This window comes from Mastomys coucha, unplaced genomic scaffold, assembly GCF_008632895.1.
Source record: "Mastomys coucha isolate ucsf_1 unplaced genomic scaffold, UCSF_Mcou_1 pScaffold3, whole genome shotgun sequence".
Lineage (NCBI taxonomy): Eukaryota > Metazoa > Chordata > Mammalia > Rodentia > Muridae > Mastomys > Mastomys coucha.
Genome location: NW_022196909.1, coordinates 25089596 through 25113110, shown reverse-complemented (window position 1 = coordinate 25113110; position 23515 = coordinate 25089596). Strand labels below are relative to the sequence as shown.

At 39.2% G+C, this 23515-nt stretch overlaps 1 protein-coding gene across 3 annotated transcripts in view; it reads left to right on the top strand.

The window, feature by feature from the left end:
- Hace1 (HECT domain and ankyrin repeat containing E3 ubiquitin protein ligase 1) overlaps positions 1-23515 on the top strand; it is a 124295-nt gene that overhangs the window by 30456 nt on the left and 70324 nt on the right. For 2 of the 3 annotated variants that reach the window (XM_031348528.1, XM_031348529.1), the window contains exon 7: positions 13722-13804. The exons of the other annotated variant lie outside the window; for it this stretch is intronic. In XM_031348528.1, the coding sequence (XP_031204388.1) occupies positions 13722-13804 (83 nt within the window). The remainder of the gene's footprint in view (positions 1-13721; positions 13805-23515) is intronic. 3 annotated transcript variants of the gene reach the window in all.

Below are 23515 nucleotides of genomic sequence, written 5' to 3'. Positions count from 1 at the left end.
TTTCTTTCATTGAGTAGATGAGACCGGCTGGCCTTGGAGCCCAAGTGATCTGCCTGTCCCTGCTCCCAAGAGCATGGATTGTAAGCCGTATCACCTCAACTATTTGTTTTTCATAGTCTACTGGTCTTCTTTAAGATGGTGAGGCCCAGTTTAATTGGTGCTTTGTAAGATCTTTTCTCTTCTCTTCCTTGGGATGTTTCCTGAGTACCTCCGTTCCTCTGGAGACTTTTTGTTTCTTTTCACCGTCTTAAAGATAACCAGGCATTTCCTCTTAGTTCTTGTTTTTCTCTGTGTAGCCCTGGCCATCCTGGAATTCACTCTATAGACCAAGCTGGCCTCTGACTCAGAGATCGCCTGCCTCTGCCTCCTGAGTGCTAAAGGCACCACCTCCTGGCCCAAGCATTTTCAAGTAGCATTTCTTCTTACTAGTTTATCATTTCTTTCATTCTTTTGTCAATATTATTGGATTTTATAAATAGCATATATGAGTAAAATGAAGTGTCTTAATTTGAGTGACTCAGTTTTCTCCTCTTCCTTTGTGGTACCAGAGCTCAAATCCAGGACCTTTCGCATGCAGTGCTCATTGCTTGAGTTGTATGCCCAGTCACAGTGAGCTAGGGTTTAGAGGAACCTATAGCATATTAGAAAATGACTCCCTGATAGCTCATAAGAGATAGGAAAAAGATACATGGAATGTTGCTTGCTAAGGCTTATAGTTCTTACATTAGTATAGGAACTGCACATTATAATTGGAAGTAATCACAGAAGCTAACCTCAACTGTTTGATGCTAGTATAAAACAAGGTTTAATAAGAAAACCTTGGTGGCTGTCCTGGAACTTGCTTTGTAGACCAGGCTGGCCTTGAACACACAGGTCGGAATGCCTCTGCCTCATCAGCACTGGCATTACAGGCCTGTGCCACACTACACATGGCTAATGTATTTGTATTTTATAAAATAAAATATACAACTTTAAGGGGGAAAGAAACTATATTAAAAATTTCTTACCAGTTATTAAAAATAATCTTACCAGTTATTTCAAATTAAAGACACCAAAATAATAATTTAAAGAAAGCCAGTGAAAATTGCTGCAATTTCATTTTAGAGTAAATCTCCAGAGTTTATGAAAAGATTTTGAACAAATGCCCAAGAACTCCAATGCTTTGTGGAATTTACAAATAAATGTATATTCTTGACTTTTTGACAAGAAATACTTTTTCAGATTCATACTACTTTTCTAAAAGATAAAAGAAATGGAAAATAGATTCCTTCTTTTCGTGATTAAGAATTTGGGCTGAGGTTGAGGAGTTGGCTCAGTGGGCAGACACAAAGCCTTGGATTTGGTTCTTAGCTCCAAGGGGCAAAAAAAGAAATTGGGTATACTTTATTATGGTTACCTCTGCAGCTGCTTTACTAGGAGTACAGTAGCAGTGACATTTCTTTATCTGAGTAGAAGAAAATACATGGAGGCAGTGTATCTTGTTGTTTGTTCATTAACTCCATTGTTAAGAATGACAGTGAGACCCTTGTCCACACACAAACACAACTGACTGAGATTTTTCAGTCAAGAACTGAACTTACTATTTGCTACATTTTTTTTTTTCTTGTTATCTTGAAAGCTTCCCAAGCATTATAAAACTGCAGTTGAACACTTGTTTGGGTAGATTTATATTCTTGAAACTTAAAAGCTACTGTGTGATGCTGCTGTACGGATGCACTTACAGACTAGCTAGCAATAATGGCCACTTCTATTCTGTTTGATCTCTTGGTATCTTAAGCCGGCTTCAAGCTTTTCCTCTAGAGTTACCTATACACGTGTAAAACATTAATCCAATTGTGCCTTGAGGCATGTAGGTGAGTAGACAGGTGTTTCAGAATCTATTTTTATGTTTAGAGTGATTTTTATTTATTCCAATGCTTCTGGAAAATGTGACCAGATAATGACAGTTCCTCCTGGTCCTTGTTTTCCCAACACCACTGAATAGTAATGATTTTTGTTGGCTGTCACATAGCAGGTCAGAGTCCAGAGATTTAAGAGGGTGGGCTTGGAAGGAAGCTTTGCAACTCATCACTCAGTGAAGCTGGAAATTTTTCTTTCCATATAAATTATTTGTCTTTGTTGTAATTCATTATTAGAATTATTTAATAAAAATGGATGCTTATTCTGGGTGGTGGTGGCTCACGCCTTTAATCCCAGCCTTTGTGAGGCAGAGGCAGTTGTTGGGGTCTGGGAGTCACCCCACAAACCACGTGTATACTGATCTCAGTCAGACAGGGATAGTTTATTTAGCTTTCGCCCCAGGAGTGACTGATGAGGGTCACATACCAGACTCGGGTTGACTGCGCCCACGAGCCAAAATCCTGCAGAGCTTTAAAGCCTGAAATTGACAAACGTCTGTGCCAAGTTATTCTACCAATCAGGATTTAGGGATAGTGGACTTCCTTAGGAACATGTGTTGCGTGAAATATTAAAAATTGAACTGGCTCTTTGGTCGATGATCCCACATTCCAGTAACTGAATGGAACTGCTAACTTCGAGGTTGTATATCACAATACCCAGTAACCTGATAAAATTAAGACTCTTAAAGCTTAATTAACCAATCAATTTTATGTATCAGTAATATCATAATTTACAAGAAGCCAATACAATGACTTTAGAACCAATTATTTTATCCCAATGATAATGATAAAAGCTTTATCCCAATTATTCTAACCTTACAATATCACAAGTACTTGTGGCTGGTAAACGCCATGCCGGTTCCCGTCCACTGCCATCTTCCTTCTCCCCCTACCCTGAAATGCTCCCTGTCTCTGCACCTCTTAGCTCTGGCTCCCTTTTCTCTGTCCAACCACAGGCGTCCTCTGCACGCGTGTTATTGGACAGGGAAAATCCTGTAACAAACCTGTTTTTGTGGTACATTTATCTTGTTCACTCTGGTTTGGGTATACAGCTGTGGCAAGGCACTTGCCTTGCCTAACATTCATGTCTTAACTTGCCAACCAGGATAGGACTTGTCTAACATTCATGTCTTAACTTGCCAACCAGGATGTCAGTTACCTAGGTACATGACCTTTTTGCTGAGTAGGATGTCAGCTCCCAGGGAGGTCTTGGGAACTTAAAACTTTACTTGACCCCTAATCAAAATGAAAGTCTTATTCCAAATGGCTTCTGATATTGGTGCAGGTGTCTATTTTCAGTTGGTGTCCATCCTACGACCAGCTTCTAAAAGCAAACCCCATAAAAGCTCTTCTGCAGGCTGGGTGGATGGTTCAGGTCCAAGCTGTCTGTGGCTAACTATACAAAGCAGTTCTGACTGACCTCTTGTGATTGGTTTCAAAGAGCACCAAAGCACAGACCATAACAGAATATGCAATCAACTCAGGCATGAGCAAGTTTCCTAGTAACAGCAGTAACAGCATACGATGCTTAGCTAGATATGCAACACTTACCTAGGCCTTAACAGTAGTCAGATCTCTTGATCTCAGGGCCAGCCTGGTCTATAGGATGAGTTCCAGGACTGCCAGGGCTACACAGAGAAACCCTGTCTTGAAAAATAAAAAAAAGGAGGATGCTTTTAAGGTTGTTTTATTCAATTTTTGTAACTATAATCCACTTTGATGTCTGTGCACTGATAAAGCAGAGCTGTTTGGGATTTCTGTAAATTGTGGTTTGGGAGTACACTGGGTACAAGTGGTCTCATTACCACTTTCAGTTAACTGATGAGACTGCCTGTTAAGTGTTCTACTCAGGGTTCTTGATGGTTATGAAATCTGTTAAAAATGTGTCTTTCTTTGTTCTTGTTTTGTTTTCAAGGATTTCTTACCATGTGGAAATCTCATTCTATAAAGAGGAGGGATCTATGTTTGTAGTAATTCAACACTTGTCGCAGAATTGGTTTTTCTTTTCTTTTTTTCAATTGGGTCTTACCATGCCTACCTCACTGTCCTGGAAGTCATTGTGGTCTGGTCTGGCCTTGAACTCCTGATCTCTGGGATACATGCATGCACCATCCTTCCAGCAAAGTTTGAATTCTAAAAAACAACATTGTTGTGTATGTGTGTGTGTGAATGAGAACATGAGTTCTAGGACTTGAACTCGGCTTATCAGGCTGCATGTCTAGGACTTTATCCACTGGGCCATCTCTCTGTCCTTGAATCTTCCAACGTTTTAAAGAGCTTAGTTTGCTGCTGTAATTTTGACACACACAAATGACTTCAGTTTAGTACACTTTTTAAAGTTATATTTGTTAAATTAACTTTAGAATGTATGGGTACCCTCATACCCATGCACATATGACTAGAACTAGATTATATTTTAAAAAGAAAAAGAAAAAATAGAGGATGTGATGTTGGAGGAGATTATAGAGGGGAAGAATGAGGATTATTATGAACAAAATTCATTGTATACATGGATGAAATTCTCTAAGGATAAATTAAAAATTTTATATTTTAAAAGTGTATAGGTAATCATTAGGTATTTATGTTGATATGGTTTTACATGTCTATATTTTATTGTGAGCTGCTGAACTTATTAATTAATTAATTAATTTGAGACAGTGTTTCTCTGTGTAGCTCTGGCTGTCCTGGAGCTTACTGTAGATCAGGCTGACCTCGAACTCAGAGATCCGCTTCCCTTTGCCTCCCAAGTGCTGAGACTAAAGGCATGTGCCATTACCACCTGGCTCTGAACTTATTTTTTTAAACAAGTGAACAAGAAGCTGTGTAGTTTGAAAATGAGAAGTTATGATCATCATTACAGATTGCAGGTACATGTTTTGGACCTTTTATGGTGTATAGTTCCATGCGGACAGTTTTCATGAAGGTGCTTGCACGTAGCGTTTCATGGTAAGGCACTCTAAAATAAGTGAAAGAGAATTGTAGTGTATTTTCTCTGTAAAACTGATCCACACTTAGCATGCTGTGTGCTATTTGTTTGTTTTATCTGTTTGTCTCTCTTTCCTCAGTGTAAACTTACAGAAAGGGTTTTAGCTGGGCATGACGGCACACAACTTTAATTCCAGTGTGTAGGATGCAGAGGCAGGAGGATCAGGAGTTTGAGGCCAGTCTGTATTGTATAGTGAGAACCTGTCTCAAAAGATAGTGTTGTGTCTTTCCTTCTTGTATCTCTGGTATTTAAAGTAGTCTATGCTGAGGCCTCATATTTGTTGAGGATGTGTATTTGTAGGAGTGTGTTTGTGTGTGTATGCACAAGTGCTTGCGTGTGTGCGTGTGTGCGTGCGTGCGTGCCTGAAGTTGGGATTAGGTAATCTTCCTTGATCATTCCCCTTTCCTATTTATGAGGCAGGATCTTTTGTTGTCTGGACCTGCTGCTGATGCCAGTCTGGCTTGTCTAGCTCGCCACTTTGCCTCTGGAGTCCCATGTCTAACTGCCGATTGCTGGGACTCAGGTAGCTGCTATGCATTTTTACTTGGGTTTTAGGGGATTACAACTCCAGCCTTATACTTACTTAGCAAGAACTTTATCCACTGAGCCATCGCTCTAGTCCCTAGCAGGGTTTACTAAATTCTATTTACAACGACTTTTCAAAAGCCTGGGAATGTTTCATATAGCCTCTGGTATATCATTACATAAAATAGATATAGAAATGAAATATTTTTGATAATAAATTGTAAATACAATTTAAAAATAATTCATTTATATAAATATTTTACTGCCTGTTAAAGATTAAGACATGTTTTATAGCACTAAGATGAATTTCTTTTATTAATAGTTGGCTAGATATTTAATATTACAGGACATAGAGCATCTTCAACAGTTTTTCAGAGTTGATCAATATTTTGTGTTATAATCAATGTTGAGAATGCTGCTTGCATAAATAAATAGTATACATGACAGAGGTATGTTTTGGGCTACTTTAGAAGTTATTCCAGGCCAAAATTAATTAAAAAAATTTTTTAAATTAAGCCTCTGAAAAAACATTCCTTTTTTAATTTTAATTTTTTATGTGTGAATATTTTGCCTGCATGCATGTTTGTGTACATGTGTGCCTAGTCCCTGAGCAGTCAGAAGAGAATGCCAGATCTCCTGTTTATAGACAGTTGTAAACTGCTATTTGGGTGCTGGGATTCAAACTTGGGATCTCCGGAAGAGCAGCTAGTGGTCTCAGTCACAGAGCCATCTCTCCAGCTCACTCATATATATTCATATATATATGTATATGTGCACACATATATGTATATATATTCATGTCAGCAACTCAAAAACCATTTTTTAAAACCAGTGTAATCCAAAAAAACACTAACTTGATAATGCCATGCTGAGGAATAAGATATTAAAATATTAAATATTTGTTTTTCATGATGAAACTATTGTTCCTTGAGAGTAGAAAATTTTGTATGTTCTATAAAAACACTTCAGTAGCTCATAACAGAATTGTCTTGACTCTGCGCCTGAGTTGCTATGTTAGGTGGAGCGAGGGCCTCTGCAGTGCATGGCGAGTGTTAGAACCAAGGCTGCCAAGTTGTGTGATGCAAGTGCCCATGCTTCTAGGAGCAGCTCACACCCACTACACCGTTCATTTTGAGTTAATAGTCAGTCAGTCAGTGCACATTCAGAAACCTTCTATTGTTGCCACATTTTTCATGATTCCCTAAATTCAGTGAATATGCTATAAGCAAGAGTTTAATTGTTTAAGATGGAACTTAAGTGAGTGGCATTTGTCCACTGTTTTCATTGCATTTGTGAATACTTGTCATTTGTGTATCTTTAAGTGGAGTGTGTGTATATTGGTAGCTCTTTCTATAAGTAATTATATCTGATTTGTTTGTCTGCTTAAAAATCTTATGGTTTGAGAATGCTTAGGACTTCAATTAAATTGAGTCAAAAAATTATTCTTATTATGTTGTACCTTATTGGTATGACTGAAAAATCTTTAAATGCTATTGCTTCAAGACCCTTGATGTACTGATAATTAAGTAAATGCTCAGAGAATGTGTTCTCTCACCTGAGTTTCATCCATTGTGTGCATACTAGCACCTTTACATTGTTTGAAACATTTGTTAAACTTTAATATTTCTAAGACTGCATATCATCTTGTAATTTGTGTTGGAAAGGCCGGGTAGCAAATACTTTAGTGTAATTTTAAGTAGGTTTTATCTTCCATAATGTTTCACTTCTACTGCTAGATCATGAGAATCTCTTTTCTTTTCTCTTCTCTTCTCTTCTTTTCCTTTCTTCTCTTCTTTTCTTTTTGCAAAAAAACAGTTTGTTGTTGCAAATAGGCCCTTCTGCTTTACTGTTGACACGTTTAGTGTTGCTTTGGATCATCTGGGAAAGCCTCAGCCTTGTGTGTTGAAGGCATGGCAAGGCTGAGGAAAGCTGGCTTCTGTCTGGGCTCCACAGGAACTGCTAGAACTAGAAGGGGATGGAGAGCTATGTGCTGCCTCTATTGTCTTGAGTACTCCTTAGTTCCCTCAGGAGCTGTGTCTGGACACTTAGAGACACACTGTGACTACAGTTGCCTGGCCTTTCTTGCTGCTTTTCCCATGACAGTGTGGAATCAACAGTTGAATGAGTTTAACTGTCATTTCCTTTCCTGTTGTAGAGCTTTCATAAAAGGATATCAGATGCAATTAAAGAATTCAGTGGTTGATGACTTTTCTTTTTCCTTTTTCTCTTTTACCTCACCTCCCAGGGTTTCTCTTTGTAGCCCAGGTTGTTCTGGAACTTGCTATGTGGACCAGGCTAGCCTTAAACTCACAGAAATCCACCTGCCTCTGCCTCCCAGTGCTGGGATTAAAGGTATGCGCTTTTCAGTCACTTTAATGCAGCTTAATACAATTAAAAAAGGAATATTTTACATTGAGATTCTTAGCTATACAGTTTTTCCATTCCCACTAGGGCAAGTAGTTTCCCCTATTATTCTTGCAGGCAGCTTTTAACCACAAGTGAAATCTTAAAATACCTTAATAGCTGCATAGATTGAGGATCTTAGAAAAAAAAAAAGATTTATGGTTGTGAACTGCCTGGTGTGGATGCTGCGAAGTGAACGTGGAGGAGCAGCAAATGTTCTTAGCCATTGAGCCATCTCTCCAGTCTGTACTTAGGATTTTAATTGGGATAATTTTGTTAAAACAGGAAAAAGTACCTACCTGCATGGAAAAGAAAATGCTAGAATCAGTTGTTGTCACTACCTTAATCAAGTCTGTCTTATCAGCATTTGTTTGGTCATGCAAGCAGATGACACATACATAAGAAAGAGAATTTTAGTGTCTGCAAGATACATGAGAATATGACAGGAACATTGGCAATTCATGCTGTAGGTCATACTTTGTTGCTGTGATTTCCTTGAAGTTAGCCTGCCCACTTTCTTGAAAATAGTAAAGGAATATTTAGCCTGGCTAAATTAGTTTTATCCTGAAAGCTCTACAGTATAACTGAAAATACAGAAACACTGTGAAAAGTGGAATGGTTTTCAAAATGCTATTATTTAAAAACCAGACAAGTGGATATTTACGCTATTTATAGATATAGACTGCTTTATAGATTCTGGTAAGGATTAGGGCATCATAAGTTCTCCTTCAATAAGATATCCTGACAAAAAGCACCTGAAGCGAGCAAGTGGTCCGTTCAGTTTACAAGGCCAGGTTACACTCGTTGCTCTGGGAGGCCATAGCAGCGTAAAGCCATCTGCTCACACTCTGCTCTCTGCAGGAGCAGGGCGAAGTGACCGGTGCAGCTTGTCAGCCAGCCAGGGCCCAGCCCATGGGCTGGTGCCTTCAGTGTTCAGGGTGAGGCCTCCTGCATCAGCTAAGCAGTCCATCCATTACAGACATTTCCACTGTCAAGTCTCTTCCCACCTCATTCTCACTTGTGGCAAGTTGACATTTAAAAGTAAATAGAATATTCTATAATTAATGTAGTTTATGAAGATAAAACTATAGAAAAATATGAATTCATAAAAATTGGAGTTTCTACCTTATGGAGAAAAAGATACTTATTTTGATCATGGGCTTAGGTTTTTAATATCTGTGTGCTGGAGTATAAATTACTTGACCTTTTTGGAATTCAATATCCTGCTTACAGAAGTGGAAACATTATGTGCTTGTCAGCACAGTATCTGGGTACATGTTAAGGCTGTTTATATTATTATACTATCTTGTAGTTTTAACTATAATATATATGTTATCTAGTGTGTGTGTATGTGTGTATGTGTGTAAGTAGTAAATTTTAATATTTTATGTTATGTTTGAGCTGCAGATGAACCTTTTCTTTCTGTATGGGATTTTGCCTGCATATACGTCTATGTACTATATGCATGCCTGGTGCATGTCCTTGTCCCTGGGAAAGGACTTAGAGGTGGTTGTAAGCTGCCATGTAGGTGCTGGGAATAGAACCTAGGTCCTCTAGAAGAGCAGCCAGTAATCTTAGCCACTGAGCCCTGTCTCTGGCCCCTGAAAATGTGTTTTCAGTATACTTGCTTTTACCACTCCTGGGTCTTCTGGGAGATGGCGTTCATTGTCTATACGTTCTGTAATAGCAGTGGACTGTCATAGCAGTGCCTGTCTCACTCCCGCTTTGAGACCAGATCCAGCTAACTTTTGGGGGCAGAAATCTGAAAGATGAAACCAGGATCAAAATGCACATATAGGCCTTTTCTTGAAAAATAGGGACCCAAATACTCATTCTTAGGCACACTCATCCATGCTCATGTGGAGGCCAGAGGAGGATGCTGGGTAGTCATTTCTTACTCCTTTGCACTTCTGTGAGGCAGAGTGCCTTTCATTGAGTTTGATGCTCATCATCAGTTCAGCTAAGCTGGCTGGCCACTTACTTCTGCCTTTATGTGAGTGCTGGGATTTGAACTCATGTCTTCTTGCTTTCACAGCAAGCACTTTTACCCACTGAGACGTCTCCCTGGAAACTGGATAGGATATACTATAGGTTTCTATAATCTTTCGTTTTTGCTGGTGGGGATTGACCCTAGGGCCTCGTACATAGAAGCACATACCTAAAGCTATAGAGCAGCCATCCCACCAAGTGGTATGTCTCTCTCCTGTTAGCAGGCGTTGTTTCTAAGTTTCCTTAATCTCTGTTTGCTTGCTTTAAAAGGAAAAAAAAAACCTACAACTGAGCTTTTTAGAATTCAAAATTAGATTTAGAATTCATGTCGAGATATTAGTAAATTCAGGCAGCAATATATGACAGTCTTTTAAAGCTTTTAAACTAAGATACCTGAAGTGGTAATGTACACGTTTTAAGCTTTTCTTTGGTGGATGTCTTCACATAGTAAGTTGCTATGGCTGTTTTTCAATCTTTGACACTTGTATACTGTTTCTTTATGGATTTATACATTTTCTTTAGGCAATATAATTAGGTAAATTATTTTTACTGATGAGTCAAGTTGTAAACATCTTTTAAAAAATACATTCTTTATTGGAAAATGTTTTTCATACAATATAGTATGATTAGTTTCCTCTTTCCAGCCCCTCCCATTCCTTCCCACTTCTCCATATTCTTTCTTTTTCTTTCTTTTTAGAAAACGAATGGGCAAACAAAGCAGAATAAAAAATTGAAAAACAACAAAAATAGAAGAAACACACACACAGGAGCACACACAATCCATAAAAACACAAAATTAGAAACTGTCACTTAGAAGCCCAGTAAAACAAAAACAGTGTGATACTAAAAGTCTACAAAATTACCAGGAGTTCATTCTGTTTTGGCCATTTCCTGCTGGCTGACATGGGGCCTCAAGTGTGTTAGTATCCTCAGTGAGAGTCATTGGAGAGAACTAATTTTTTCTTGCAGGTATTATAAATGGAAGGTGGCTTCTGGATTAGGGGAGGCAGCTTGTGTGCACTTTCCCAGCTTAGGGCTGGGATCCCATCTGCCTTGAACCTGTCCATGCCCCATGCAGTGCTGCCGTAGTCTCGTGAGTTCATATGTGCATCAGCCCAGTGTGTATGGAAGACCCTGTTTTCTTGGTGTCCTCCAAGTCCACTGACTCAGCCTTTCTACCTGTTCTCTCTGAACTCTGAGGGGAAGGTTTGATGAAGGTGTCTTATTGGATTGGGCAGTGAACACTCTTGAAATCAGTAATTGACTTCCTCTCTGTGGTCTTTTTTTTTTGGTTTTTGGTTTTGCTTTTGGTGTTTGTGTAGTGTGTTGTATGATGTGTTATGGGTGTGTAGGTGTACCACCATGTACATGTGGGATCCAGAAGACAAATTTGTGGAGTCAGGTATCTCCTGTATCAATAGGCTCTGGGCACTGAGCCTGGGCTGTCAGGGCTGAGGCACTTGGTAAGCTGCAGTCTTTCAGTTTTATTTGTGTGGTCAGCAGTTTTCCTCATACATCCTATAGCATTGCAAAGTTCTTGTCTATAAAGACAAGTTGGTTAGATAGTCTGCCAGTTCTCTTTTTCTTTCCCTCAATTTGAATAATTTGTAATCTTTTGTGTTCAATTTCTTATATTTTGGTTTCTATATTATCTCTTATTTTAATTCATTTTGGGGGGAGCAGAAGTTTCCCTATTTTTTACTTTTGACAAAGCTATTTCAGATATAAAAAAAAGATTAGTACATTTTGATTATATGAGTAGTAGCATGAGTGACTAGAGATTTATACTTTCAAAATAATTTAAAAACTTGGAGGCTTTAAAAATGATTTAGATTCTAATGTTACATTTATGAAGTTTAATGTTTGATTTCAGGTCATCTCTGAGATCTTACATACTTCCTACTAAAAACTTTTACATCAACATTGCTTTGTTCTTTACATGTATTGAGAGTGGGTGCTTGGTGAGTTGTTCAGATTTGCCTTTGTGCTGCTCAGTTCTGGGCAGCCTGGGGATTAGCTCCTGACGTCTGTGTCATGCCATGCCTGTCTGCTGTCGGTTTCTGCAGTCTCTATTGATTCTCCTATCTTCTCATCTTATTTTCTGTTTATTTGCTTTTTGTGTGTTGTTGAGGTCCCAAATATTATCTTTCTAAATGTTAGTTGGATATATCTACTATAAAATTTTAAATTTTCTCATTTTCTAAATATTTTTCTCCTCAAGTTTCTACCCTTGTTCCATGGTTAAAATACCCCTTCTCCCTTTTTAAGGGTGTCCTCCTCCCTTCTTCCTTGTCTCCCTTTCTCCCTCCATTCATCTTGTCTTTTTGAGACTAGGCTTTATTATGTAGTTCAGGCTGACCTCTACCTTGCTTTGTACCCAGGTGTCCTTATACTTGGAATATTGTGTTAACCCCCTGAGAGTTGAGCTTATAGGCAGGTACCACCCTGCCCAGGTACTTTGCTAATGTTTTTGTGTGGCTCCTTTATTTTCTATATTACTCTGAGTTCTGTTTTGATTTGATTTTCCTCTTCCTCTTAGAGGTTTGCTTTAGTTATATCTTAAATATTGCCTGTTTACTCAGTAGTGAGGTAGTAAGGGGTACCAACTGGGAACATTGTATGTAGGATGAATCATTGCCTGGCTTAGCTGTACACCAAGGTTTCTTATTTTGGACTTAATTTTAATTTTTATTTTTTGGTGGGGGGAAGCGGGAGTGCTGTCCTGCATGTGATAGAATTTCTGTATTCCTGATCTTTGCTCATTAGCTAACCAATAGCATCCTGTCTTTTCTAGTCAGGAAAATCAAAATACCTCCTGGCATTGCCAGATGCTCCCTGTGGAGGACCTAACTGACTTAGTCAGTGTGCTCCTGGACTCTTTCCTCTTTCACTTTGTGTGGGTATGCATTGTGATCTTGTTATTGACCTGGGACTAAGGTTTAGTACATCAATATGTGTGGTTGATCTAGAAGTAGTACTAAAACAATTTAATTCCGAAGCTGTTTTCTTTTTAATGTCTTTATATACCTCCTCCTCCTCTTCCTCCTCCTCCTTCTCCTCCTCTCCTCCTCCTCTTCTTCTTCTTCCTCCTCCTTCTTCTTTTCCTTTTCCTCCTCTTCCTCCTCCTTCTCCTCCTCCTTCCTTCTCCTCCTTCTTCTCCTCCTCTTTCTTCTCTTCCTCTTCCTCCTCCTTCTCCTCCTCCTCCTCTCAAATGAGGACCATAGGAATAAAACTAGAAAACATTATTTTTGAGGTTTTTCCGGTGGGCCTTGTTTTATCCTGAATCTCACACGTGTATTTTTAAGATTTTGTGTGAACGCACTTTCCATGTGAGTCAGATGACTACAGGGGACTGAGTGTATGTGGTTGAGATTGAGAGAATGTGAGCCAGCATGGACTTCGGTTGGTTGGAAGAGATCTTCCTAGCTTTTAACATGTTGTACTTCAGTATTTACAGTCTGGCTTTTGGAGAAGCATAGCTCTGGGTCTAATTTTTATATTTCAAGAGGTAAAAAGTTTTAGTTTCAAAATGTAGGCACCTAAAAGTAATAGTGAGTGTCTAGTTTGCTAGCCTTTTGTAGCTATGCAACTTTAAATAATTGTGTCTTGGTTTCATTAGGCATATTTCATGTCTTGAGTAGTCATGACTATGGCTGCCCTATGATTGAGGGCTCTCCCAGGCAAGTACACTTCCTATTACATTGACAGTTGCCCAGAGGTCACAGTGTACCTGAGTGGTTGGTCAGAGACCTTTCTATGGAGTTGGACTTCCTCACTCTCAATAACCACCGTGAGCCTGCACACCCATTTTCTTTTTAACAATGAATTGTGGGGAGAAGTCTTCTTATGTGGATTGAAGTTCTAATAACCGTATCTTTTGTTTGCCTTTTCTGGCTTTACTGTTTTAACTTTTTCCCCAGACAGTGCAGTGCTTGCTAGACAGCGGTGCTGATATTAACAGGCCGAATGTATCAGGAGCCACGCCACTGTACTTTGCTTGCAGGTACCAAACTTCGTATTTTCAGATATGCTTCCATTAAAGAATGTTATGTTTCAACTATATTTTCACATATAAAGACTTGTATATGTTTTTTGAAGCTTTGTTTTCCTACAAATGCTTTGCTTTTATGTAGCATGATAAATACCATTCTGTTACTTAATTGAGGAAAGCATTTTCTATTAATATCGTTGTCATTTGAATTAAGGTCTTACTCTGTAGCCTAGGGTTGCTTAGAACATACAGTGTAGCTCATAGCTGCATCAAAGTTTAGGTCCTCCTCCTTCAGCCTCCTAAATGTTGGGATTATAAGATAAGCAGTCATACTTAGCATTTCATTTAATTGACAGTGTTTTTTATCAGTGGAGCTGTTTTTATTTACTTGACACTTCAGTTTTAGGACAAAGCAGTAATTCAGTGAGTTCTGTAGTTTATTAAGTACCTAGGCAAACTGTTGCGTGTGCGTTGGTTCAGAACCAAGTCTTTTCTTTATTTGTATAACTTTTTAAAAAGTGTTGAATTGTTTTAAGTTTGTGTTCTGTATTCTGCTTTTGCACTCCTGTCTTGGTGATTTTTCTTTTTTACCTGTTCTTTTGTTTTCTAACTCTTGTAAGCAGCAAATGCTTAGCTTACTCATTCACCATATCATGTACGCATGTAAGAATTAGTAAGCCGTGCTAAACCAGGGCTGGGGAATACTGTCGGACTTGCCGTGGCATATGCCAAAGTTCCTTCTTCCATCCCCAGCACCAAGGCAATGAAAAAGCCAGCCACAGCATCAGCAACACAAAACAAACCCTGAAGTATAGTGTATAATTATATTTACACTTGTACATGTACACACAGACCTATAAATGTTTATAATGTGTCACATAGAGGGAGTTTGCAGTTTGGAATAGTGCAAAAACCTACTGTAATTAACTTTGACGTTGTTTGCTTTCCAGTTCTGTAGTTGGTCCTTGGCATCCTTGAGTATTGGCTCTAAAACAACTTTTCACCCCGATGGATATTCACATCTAATATAAAGTCCCCGATGTAAAACGCCAAAGTATTTATATGCAATTTTCAAACATCTTCCTGTATAGCTTAACCATTGCTTGCATCTAATAGAAATGCTGTGTAGATACTTGTTGGACCATATTGTTTCAGAAATGACTAGAGAAAAAGTCGGTATAGGTACAGCAGTTGTACACCTGACTATTTTTAGTCCATATGGAACCCATAGGTGTGGATGGCTGATTGTCAGTTGTATTCATTCATTTAGATTTTTAAGAGATTCTAGAAACTTATTCAGTTCTTTTATATTTTAAAAATATTACTTATTTTGATTTTCTGTGTGTGTGTTGTATGTGCATCGTAAGCATATCTGGTTCCTGTGGAGCCCAGAAGAGTGTGTCTGATGTTCTGGATCTGGAGCCACAGTTGTTAGCTGCCATCTGGATGCTGTAAATTGAACCTGCATTCTTTATAAGAGCAGCAAGCACTCTTAGCACTAAACAATTTCTTCAGACCTCTTTTATATCATTTTACTAGAGATCTTCAGAAAGATGCACCTTTTTCCTGTTTTGGTTGTTATTGGTGTTTCTGATATTACCTTGATCAAGCTGATTTAGCCCATCTATTAATTTTAAAAAGTTTCAATATTAATTATGTGTATGTGTGTCTTTTGGAAGTGTGTGTACATAATTATAGGTGCCTATGGAGGCCAGAAGAGGGTGTCAGATGTCAAATGCCCTGATGCAGGAGTGAGAGGTGATTGTCACTGCCCTGCTCTTCTGGAAACTGTCCTTTGCAAGAGCAGAGAATACTTTTAACTAGCGAGCCTTCTCTCCAGCCTTCTTAAACCCTTTATTTGAGGCAGTTTGCAAAACACTGTAGTTGTGTGTGTGTGTGTGTGTGTGTGTGTGTGTGTCTGTCTGTCTGTCTCTATATAAAATTTATTTATTTTTAAAATTTACAGTCACATCATTCCACCTCCTCCCATGCAACACCCCTTGTCTTCTCTCAAAATTCATATCCTCTTTTTCTTGTTACACACTCTCTCTCTCTCTCTCTCTCTCTCTCTCTCTCTCTCTCTCTCTCTCTCCTAAGTATGCAAATATAACTCATGTTGATATGATACTTTTAATTTAAATTATGTGAGTTATAAAACTTCATTAAGCTGTGATATTCAAGGGGCTTTTACATACAACAGCTTTTTGAGTTTTAGTCTTCTAGTTCATATCTGAGTTCAGTATTACCTTATTCTTACGATTTAAGTGATTGGTCGATAAATTTATAGGAATTTTAATCCAGCAACATGGTTTCTCTGGTGAGGGGTCACATCCAAACTTAACAATGCAGCTGGAATGTAGACATGGCACACATCTTTTATTTATTTATTTATTTATTTATTTATTTTATGTGTATGAGTACACTGTAGCTGTACAGATGATGGCTGTGACCCATCATGGGGCTGCTGGGAACTGAACTCAGGACAGCCCCACTCACTCCATCCAGCTCGCTCCAGTGTAATACACTGTAGCTGTCTTCAGACATACCAGAAGGGGGCGGCAGATCTCATTACGGGTGGTTGTGAGCCACCATGTGGTTGCTGGGATCCGAACTCAGGACCTTCGGAAGAACAGTCAGTGTTCTTACCCGCTGAGCCATCTCGCCAGCCCGGCACACATCTTTAACCCCTGTGGCTGGAGTATAGATATATCCTTAGCACATACTGTTGATCCCACACAATGATGTCTAATTGAGGGGCAGACAAAGTGACTAATCAGAGAAAGATTTGACAGAGTGAGTCAGAGCTACGATGTGCCCAACTCTCATGAGGACAGACAGGAGGAAGAGGGGCTTAGGAGTAGGAAGGGATAGATAATTCAATTCAAGTCAAGTCAATTCAATTTTTTTACAACTCAGGTGTGTGCGTATGTATGTGGTACTAGGAAACACAGGGGCAATGTGTCATGCTAAGCTACTCTTAATTTTTATTTAACTTTATCATTTTATTTGAGGAAATAAAAGAGCTATTCACATTTACAGATAACCAATTTCCATTATGTCATGAATTTATAAAAAATATTAGCTTGAGTCTCTGGAATATTATTCTACCTTTTATATTAAAATTTTTGAAAACTTTGTTATTTTTATGTTTATGGATGGTTTCCTGTATGTATGCCTGCATACACGTGTATGCAATGCCCTTGGAGGCCAGTCAAGTCAAGTCAAGTCAAGTCAATTTAGTTGTGCTCAGTTCAGCTCACAGCAGTACAGTTCATGGAGTTCAGAGGCAGTGTTTCCAATTAGAGCAATTCAGAGAGAGGCTCAGAGAAGCCAATTTGAATTAGTCAGCTTGGGAGGAGTTTGAACCAGTCAGCCAGAGTTCAGAAAGAGCTGGAAAGTGTGAGTTTATTCAGCAGTAAAGTCTTGGAAGCTGAAACATTCTAGGCCTTGATTAGCTGACGGGGGCTAGATGCAGAAACTGGTCTGGGCTTGTAGAAGATTAGATTGTATGGGGGTTAGAAGCTTCCAGGTCTAGGCCTAGGCCCAGGGATAGTTAGTTAGAATTTAGCTACATGGGCTCAGCCCAAGCCCATATTTGAAAAGCTTGGGTATGGCTCTTATTATTTTATTTGAGAAAACAGAAGAGCTATTCACATTTACAGATAAGCAATTTCCATTTGTCTTGAATTTATAAGAAAATATTAGCATGAGTCTCTGGAATAATATTCTACCTTTTATATTAAAATTTTTGAAAACTTTGTTATTTTTATGTTTATGGATGGTTTGCTGTATGTGTGCTTGCATACATGTGCATGCAGTGCCCTTGGAGGCCAGAAGAAGGTTTTGGATCCCCTGGAGCTGGAGTTACAGACTGTTGTAAAACTCCACAGTGCTGGGAATTGAACCTAGTTCCTTTGGAAGAACAATCAATGCTTTTAACTGCTGAATCATTTCTTCAGCCCATATACTTTAAAATTTTCTCTATATTATAACCTTTGGTGTTTATTTGTAGATTAGAAATACCTTTGAGGCTCCCAGTTTGATTGCATTACCATAGAAAAATCTCAGATTTTAACATGTCCCAAATACATCTTCTTTTCCTCTTTAAATCTTTCTTTCATGTGCATCTTATCTTCCCACTTGTTTAGTGGAGAAATTAGATCATTATTACTTTTTGACTCTGCATTTGGAACCTACTCTTATTAGTAAGCTCTTTAAAGTCTTCCCTCAGAACATTTTCTGCATCTGTAGACTCTCTAAAGCTACTTGAAGGTTGGTACACCCAGAGTACTGCCAAAGTCAACCTACTCTCCCGACTCTGCTCTTGCTTCTTCCGTCTAGTAAACTCTTTCCTCAGCCAAGTGGCCCTTTGAAAAACAAAAAAGGAAGTGCTTGCCACTTGAGAACGTTTCAGTGTGTCCTTGGTGCATCTCACACAAGCCTAGCTTCTCTCAGCGGCCTGTGATAAACCTAGCTTCTCTCGGCAGCCTGTGAGACTCACCCAGTCTCACTGTGCTTTAGCCATGCTTGTCCTCTTTGCATTCTGCAAGTGCAAATGTCCACTGTGGTTTTTTCCATGATGTTTTGCCTGTTGTGTTTTTTAGGCATTTTGTGTGGCTTTAACTTTACTTGACACCTGCCACCTGGTTTTGTTGGAGATTGGAGTGTGATCCATGCAAGACTCAACCTTGTGATTCTCCTGCCTCTGCGTTCCCTGGGCTTGGATTATAGACATGTGTACTTGGTGTCTTAGTTTGCTTTTGTTGCTGTGACAAAACTCTGACCAAAAGCAACGTGGGAAAGAAAGGGTTTATTTGGTTTACATATGCGTGGTCGCACAGTCCACTGAGGAAAGCCAAGGCAGCAGTCCAAGGCAGCAATGCAAGGCAGGAACCCGGAGGCAGGAACCCGGAGGCAGGAGCCCGGAGGCAGGAGCCCAGAGGCAGGAGCCCGGAGGCAGGAACCCGGAGGCAGGAACCCGGAGGCAGGAGCCTGGAGGCAGGAACCCGGAGGCAGGAACCCGGAGGCAGGAACCGAAGCAGAGACTAGGGAGGCTTAGCCAGCTCTCTTTTGCCGTCTGTTTTGCCATCATTTTCTATGAGGCAGTGAACTGCCCAGTTTAGTCTTTCTTATCGATCATTAATATAAGAAAATGCCCTACAGCCTTGCCTACAGGCAATGTGATAGAGTCAGTTTTTTAAGCAAGGCTCTTCTTTCCTGGTAACTCTAGCTTGTGTCAAGTTAAAAAAAAAAAATCCTGGCTTTAACTTGTTTTTTAGAAACACAGTTCTGACCTATTTAAAACCTCTTATCAGATTTTCTATTGTAGTCTCATAGTATGACCTCTAGAGTATTTTTGTACCTCCTTATTTGCTACCTACTTATTTCTACTACTTATTTACTAGTTTGCAGCCTGTCTGAGCGTCAGTGAAAGCAAAATGAATGTTTGCTTTTACTGCTTTCTTTCTAACATCTGTACAGTATTTTGTACTTAGGTGTTTAGTGAGTGCTTGTAAATGAATCACTATAGTTACATATAAGGCAGTGACATTTAAAATATTTGATACAGTGTATTTTATGCAGAACTGGACTATTCCTATAGCTTGTCTGAATATAAGAATATGGTTAAGAGATTGCTTTAGAAGTATTTATTTTTTGTTCCATATTCATACCAAAGTTTTTTTTACAACTCAAGTGTGTGCCTATGTATGTGGTACTAGGAATTAAACACAGGGGCATTGTGCCATGTTAAGCTACTCTTAATTTTTATTTTAAAGACGGTGTTGTGCTAGTCTAGTCTGGCTTGTCACTGCATGGGCACACCTGGCCCAGAACTCATAACCGCCCTTCTCTCCTCAGCTGCATGCTCAGCACTATGGGCATGACCACTGAGTTGGCTACTGAGTTTTACTTTGGCAAGCACTGGATCTTTTTGAGAAAAGGTAGTAAGAAGTGAAACAAAAATAAATTCCTCATTGTAGGAGAATGATGTATGGGACACTGTTCATTTGACTTTTAAACTGTCTTAATTTATGTGGTGGCAGCTGATTGTATGTGTGTGAGCTACTGCATGCACGTAAAGGCCAGAGAAGAACATTAAGTGTTCAGTAAGTTGCTGTGATCCTCCAGTGGTGCTGGGGTTCCAGGTGTGTGCCTGGCTGCTTATATAGGTGCTGGGGATTTCCAGTCGGCTCTTCATGCTTGCCCAGTACACACTCGTAACTCCAGGAGCCATCCCTGCAGCCCTCAGGGCATGGTTTTAATTGCACTGTGGTTTCTAGAGCCGTGGTTATCTTCTCTATTTACACATAATTTTTATTAGGAAAAGTAAGATAAATTGAACATATAGGTAAGTTGTCGCTGGAGTTTTAGAGGTTTTTGTGCCATTTCAATAGTACAAGCTTCAGAGCATAGAGGCTCCTGCCAAGCAATTCTTTTCAGTTAGAAAACTCAAAACAAAATAGTATATAAAATAACCTTTAAATTTAAATACATAAACTTGTAAAATAGTAAAATATAGTTTTTGTTCATAATCAATTAAAACTGTTACAACTTTAATTCCCATTAGTATATGTACTAGTGGAAGTTCTTAGACATTTAAGACTGAAAGAGCCCAAAGTCAGAGAGCTGACGTGGAGAGACAGTTCTATTTTCATAAACTATATTATGGCCCTGGAAAGATTATTACCTCAGTCAGTATAAAAATTAGTCTTTCTAGGGAGAGGACGAGTCTTTTCTTTAAGTGTGGCCCCTGCTGGGGTGACTACACTCTGCTGGATGGGATGCCCCATACCCAGAGTATGTGGGTGGCACAGATCAGACTTAGTGAGCTATTGGGGAATTGCGGAGGACAATCTGGGAGGATTTAGGAGGAAGAATGGTAGGGTGAGTAAGGAATCATCAAATAGTTAATAAGGATATGTAATAACCTTAAGTTTTTATAGAGAATAATTATTCAGTAAACTTCTTTAGTTATTTAAAGATTATTTTAGTGCTACATAATGCTAAAATGCAGTCAACTGTTCAGAACATCAGCCTATGAGGGGTAACCCAAAACACACTGCAGTGTTTCCCATTGAGTATATTTGTACTCTATTTGTTATCTTGGATACAAGGCACTATATATCATCCTGTATATTTCTGTTTATTGAAGGATTTAATTATAAAGCTGAGAGAGGATATAGTTATAAAGCTGGCTATTAAAATCAGTTGGTAATTAAAAAACAATCCTTAGCCAGGTGTGGTAGTGCTGTATTTTAGTCTCAGCACACAGGCAGCGTCCCGTTGTTTTTAGTGTTAGTACAACTGCTGCTGGCTAGTATCAGCTAGTGTTTAGAATCAGTGCAACTGATATGAGACAGTCAGTTCTCTTTATGTTCCAGGCTATTCTGGTCTACTAAGCAAGTTCTAGGCCATCCAGGGTTACATAGTGAGATCCTAGCTTAAAAATCAAACAAAAATAATTTTTTCTGCAACTCTTCATAGTCTTTCACAGGATAGTTGTAAACTATTACAACTTTATATATGTGGCACTTGGAGTACTAATTGTGCTTTTCATATTGTATGTTATAAGCAGTTGCTTCTTGATTTTAATACATTTTTGAAATGAAGTGTCACTTCATTTTAAGTGCCATTTTCAGGTAGTTTTCAAAATGTAGCTTTCTCAAAATGTAGTGGCATTTCTTTTTCTTCATGTGAATTATTCTTTTTAAAGATTTATTTTTATTATTTTTTTACAATAAGATTTGAAAATGTTTATGTATGTGTTTAGTCTGCTTGTATGACTTTGTATCATTTGAGTGCCTAGTGCCCATGGCATTCAGAAGTGGGCATTAGATCCTCTGGAACTGGAGTAACAGATGGCTCTGAGCTACCCTGTGGGTACTGGGCACTGAACCCTGACCTTCTGCAAGTGTTCTTCATTACTGAGCCATCTCTCCAGCTCCAAGACTTATTTTACTTTTAATTTTATATTATGTATGTGCCTGTGTATAGGCATATGTACCAAAGTGCTAGTGTCCACAGGTGACATTAGATCCCCTGTGCAGGAGTGCAGATGTTTATACAGACACTGGGTTTGCTGGGAACTGAGCTCAGATACACTCAGCTACTAAGCTGCCTTTCTAGCCCTCATGGTAATATTTTGTTTTGCTATATGTATGACACAAATTTTTACATGGAGGGTTAAAAAACACCTATGCAGTATTTATTTGTTGAACTTGAACAACTACATTTACTTTTGAAACATTGGCTGGACCTTTTAAAAGAATCTTTAGATAGATTAGATTAAGCACAGTTGATTTGCCCAAGGAATAAACTAGATAGTACTCAGCACCAGCAGGGGTTTAGAGAGCTCTGTGCTAGTAGTGTCTGAACAGTGAGCCCTGAGGCAATGTGGATGATGTTCTGTGACTGCAGCCGTGGCTTGGCTTATTTGGGCATGGTTTGATGGATTGGCTCTCTGAAACCTAATCTGTGAATGTAAAGGTAAAACACTCGTGTGTCCTACTCACCATGCAGACCACTTCTGTCACTCTGACAGAGGCGCATCCTCCCCATCAGGGAGCCAACAGTTGATTGTGCAGTGGCCCTCAGTTGAACATCTGAGTCAGTTGTTACTCCATCTACTAGGTGACAGTGTCTGATCCCAACAGTTGTGGGCTCAGTCCTCATAGATTACGCTGCATCTTAGCTATGCGGAGCAGGTCTTACCCTCTGGTTTCTGACCTGGCCGCCAGCTGGGCTTTCTAGGACTCCCTCCTTGGCTTGGAATAATTTGCCAGAGTGGCTTTTAGGTCTCCGGGAAACGCTGCTTGTGTTTATTAGATTATGGCAGATATTTTAAGGGACATAAATAAGCACCAGACACAGAGACTCATAGAGCAAGGTCTAGCAGACTCTCAAGTGTATTTCTTGTATTTCTTGTAGATTGGTGCCTTGAGATGCACTATAATCTGGGCAGGTGGATGGCTTCTTAGTCGCCTTCCTTCAAGGCTGTCTCTCCTCAGCCAACCAGTTCTCCAGGCCTGACTTTTTTATCTAATGGAAGCTTCGTTGTATTGGCGTGATTGAAACATGTACAGCTGTGTTAAAAGAGGTGTGACATGTTAGGACAGAGTGGCAAGCCCAGCAGGTGTTTCTGTTCAGAGTCTTCATGGTGTTTGGGCAACATTCCTTTCTTTTAGGTATGAGGTAGGGCACTGTCTGAATTGCAGATCTTGTGATGGATCCTTAGACAAGGTAGATCAGAAAAATGTCAGAGTGTGTCTTTTTACTTTCTATGGCTCCTTAGTGTAATTTGCCTTGGTGAAACAAAGAGCTGCTTGATGAAGGACAGGATAGTACTGAAGAGGTTTTGGTCCTAACAGCCTAACAAAAATTGTTTTTTACTTGATTCTTCCAAAACTACGTCAAGAACCAAGGCCAGAAGGCCAAATACACTCATCCTATTTCTCTAGTTCCTTAAGATAGAACCAGGAGTTAAATAGGAGCTAGGAAGGGTGGGCGAGCACACACGCACACACGTGCACGCACATGCCCTGTCACATCTGCATATTTGTTATGAACAACATGCTCTTCCTTGCTTATTTACTGTTGCATAGTAGCTGAAGCACAGGGACATCTTTTAGGCTACTAGTATCCTGTTTACTTAACAACTCTTGTAACACAACTGTCACGGTTACATCCCTGATGAGGAAAGGACTAAAATAACGTTTGTCACCT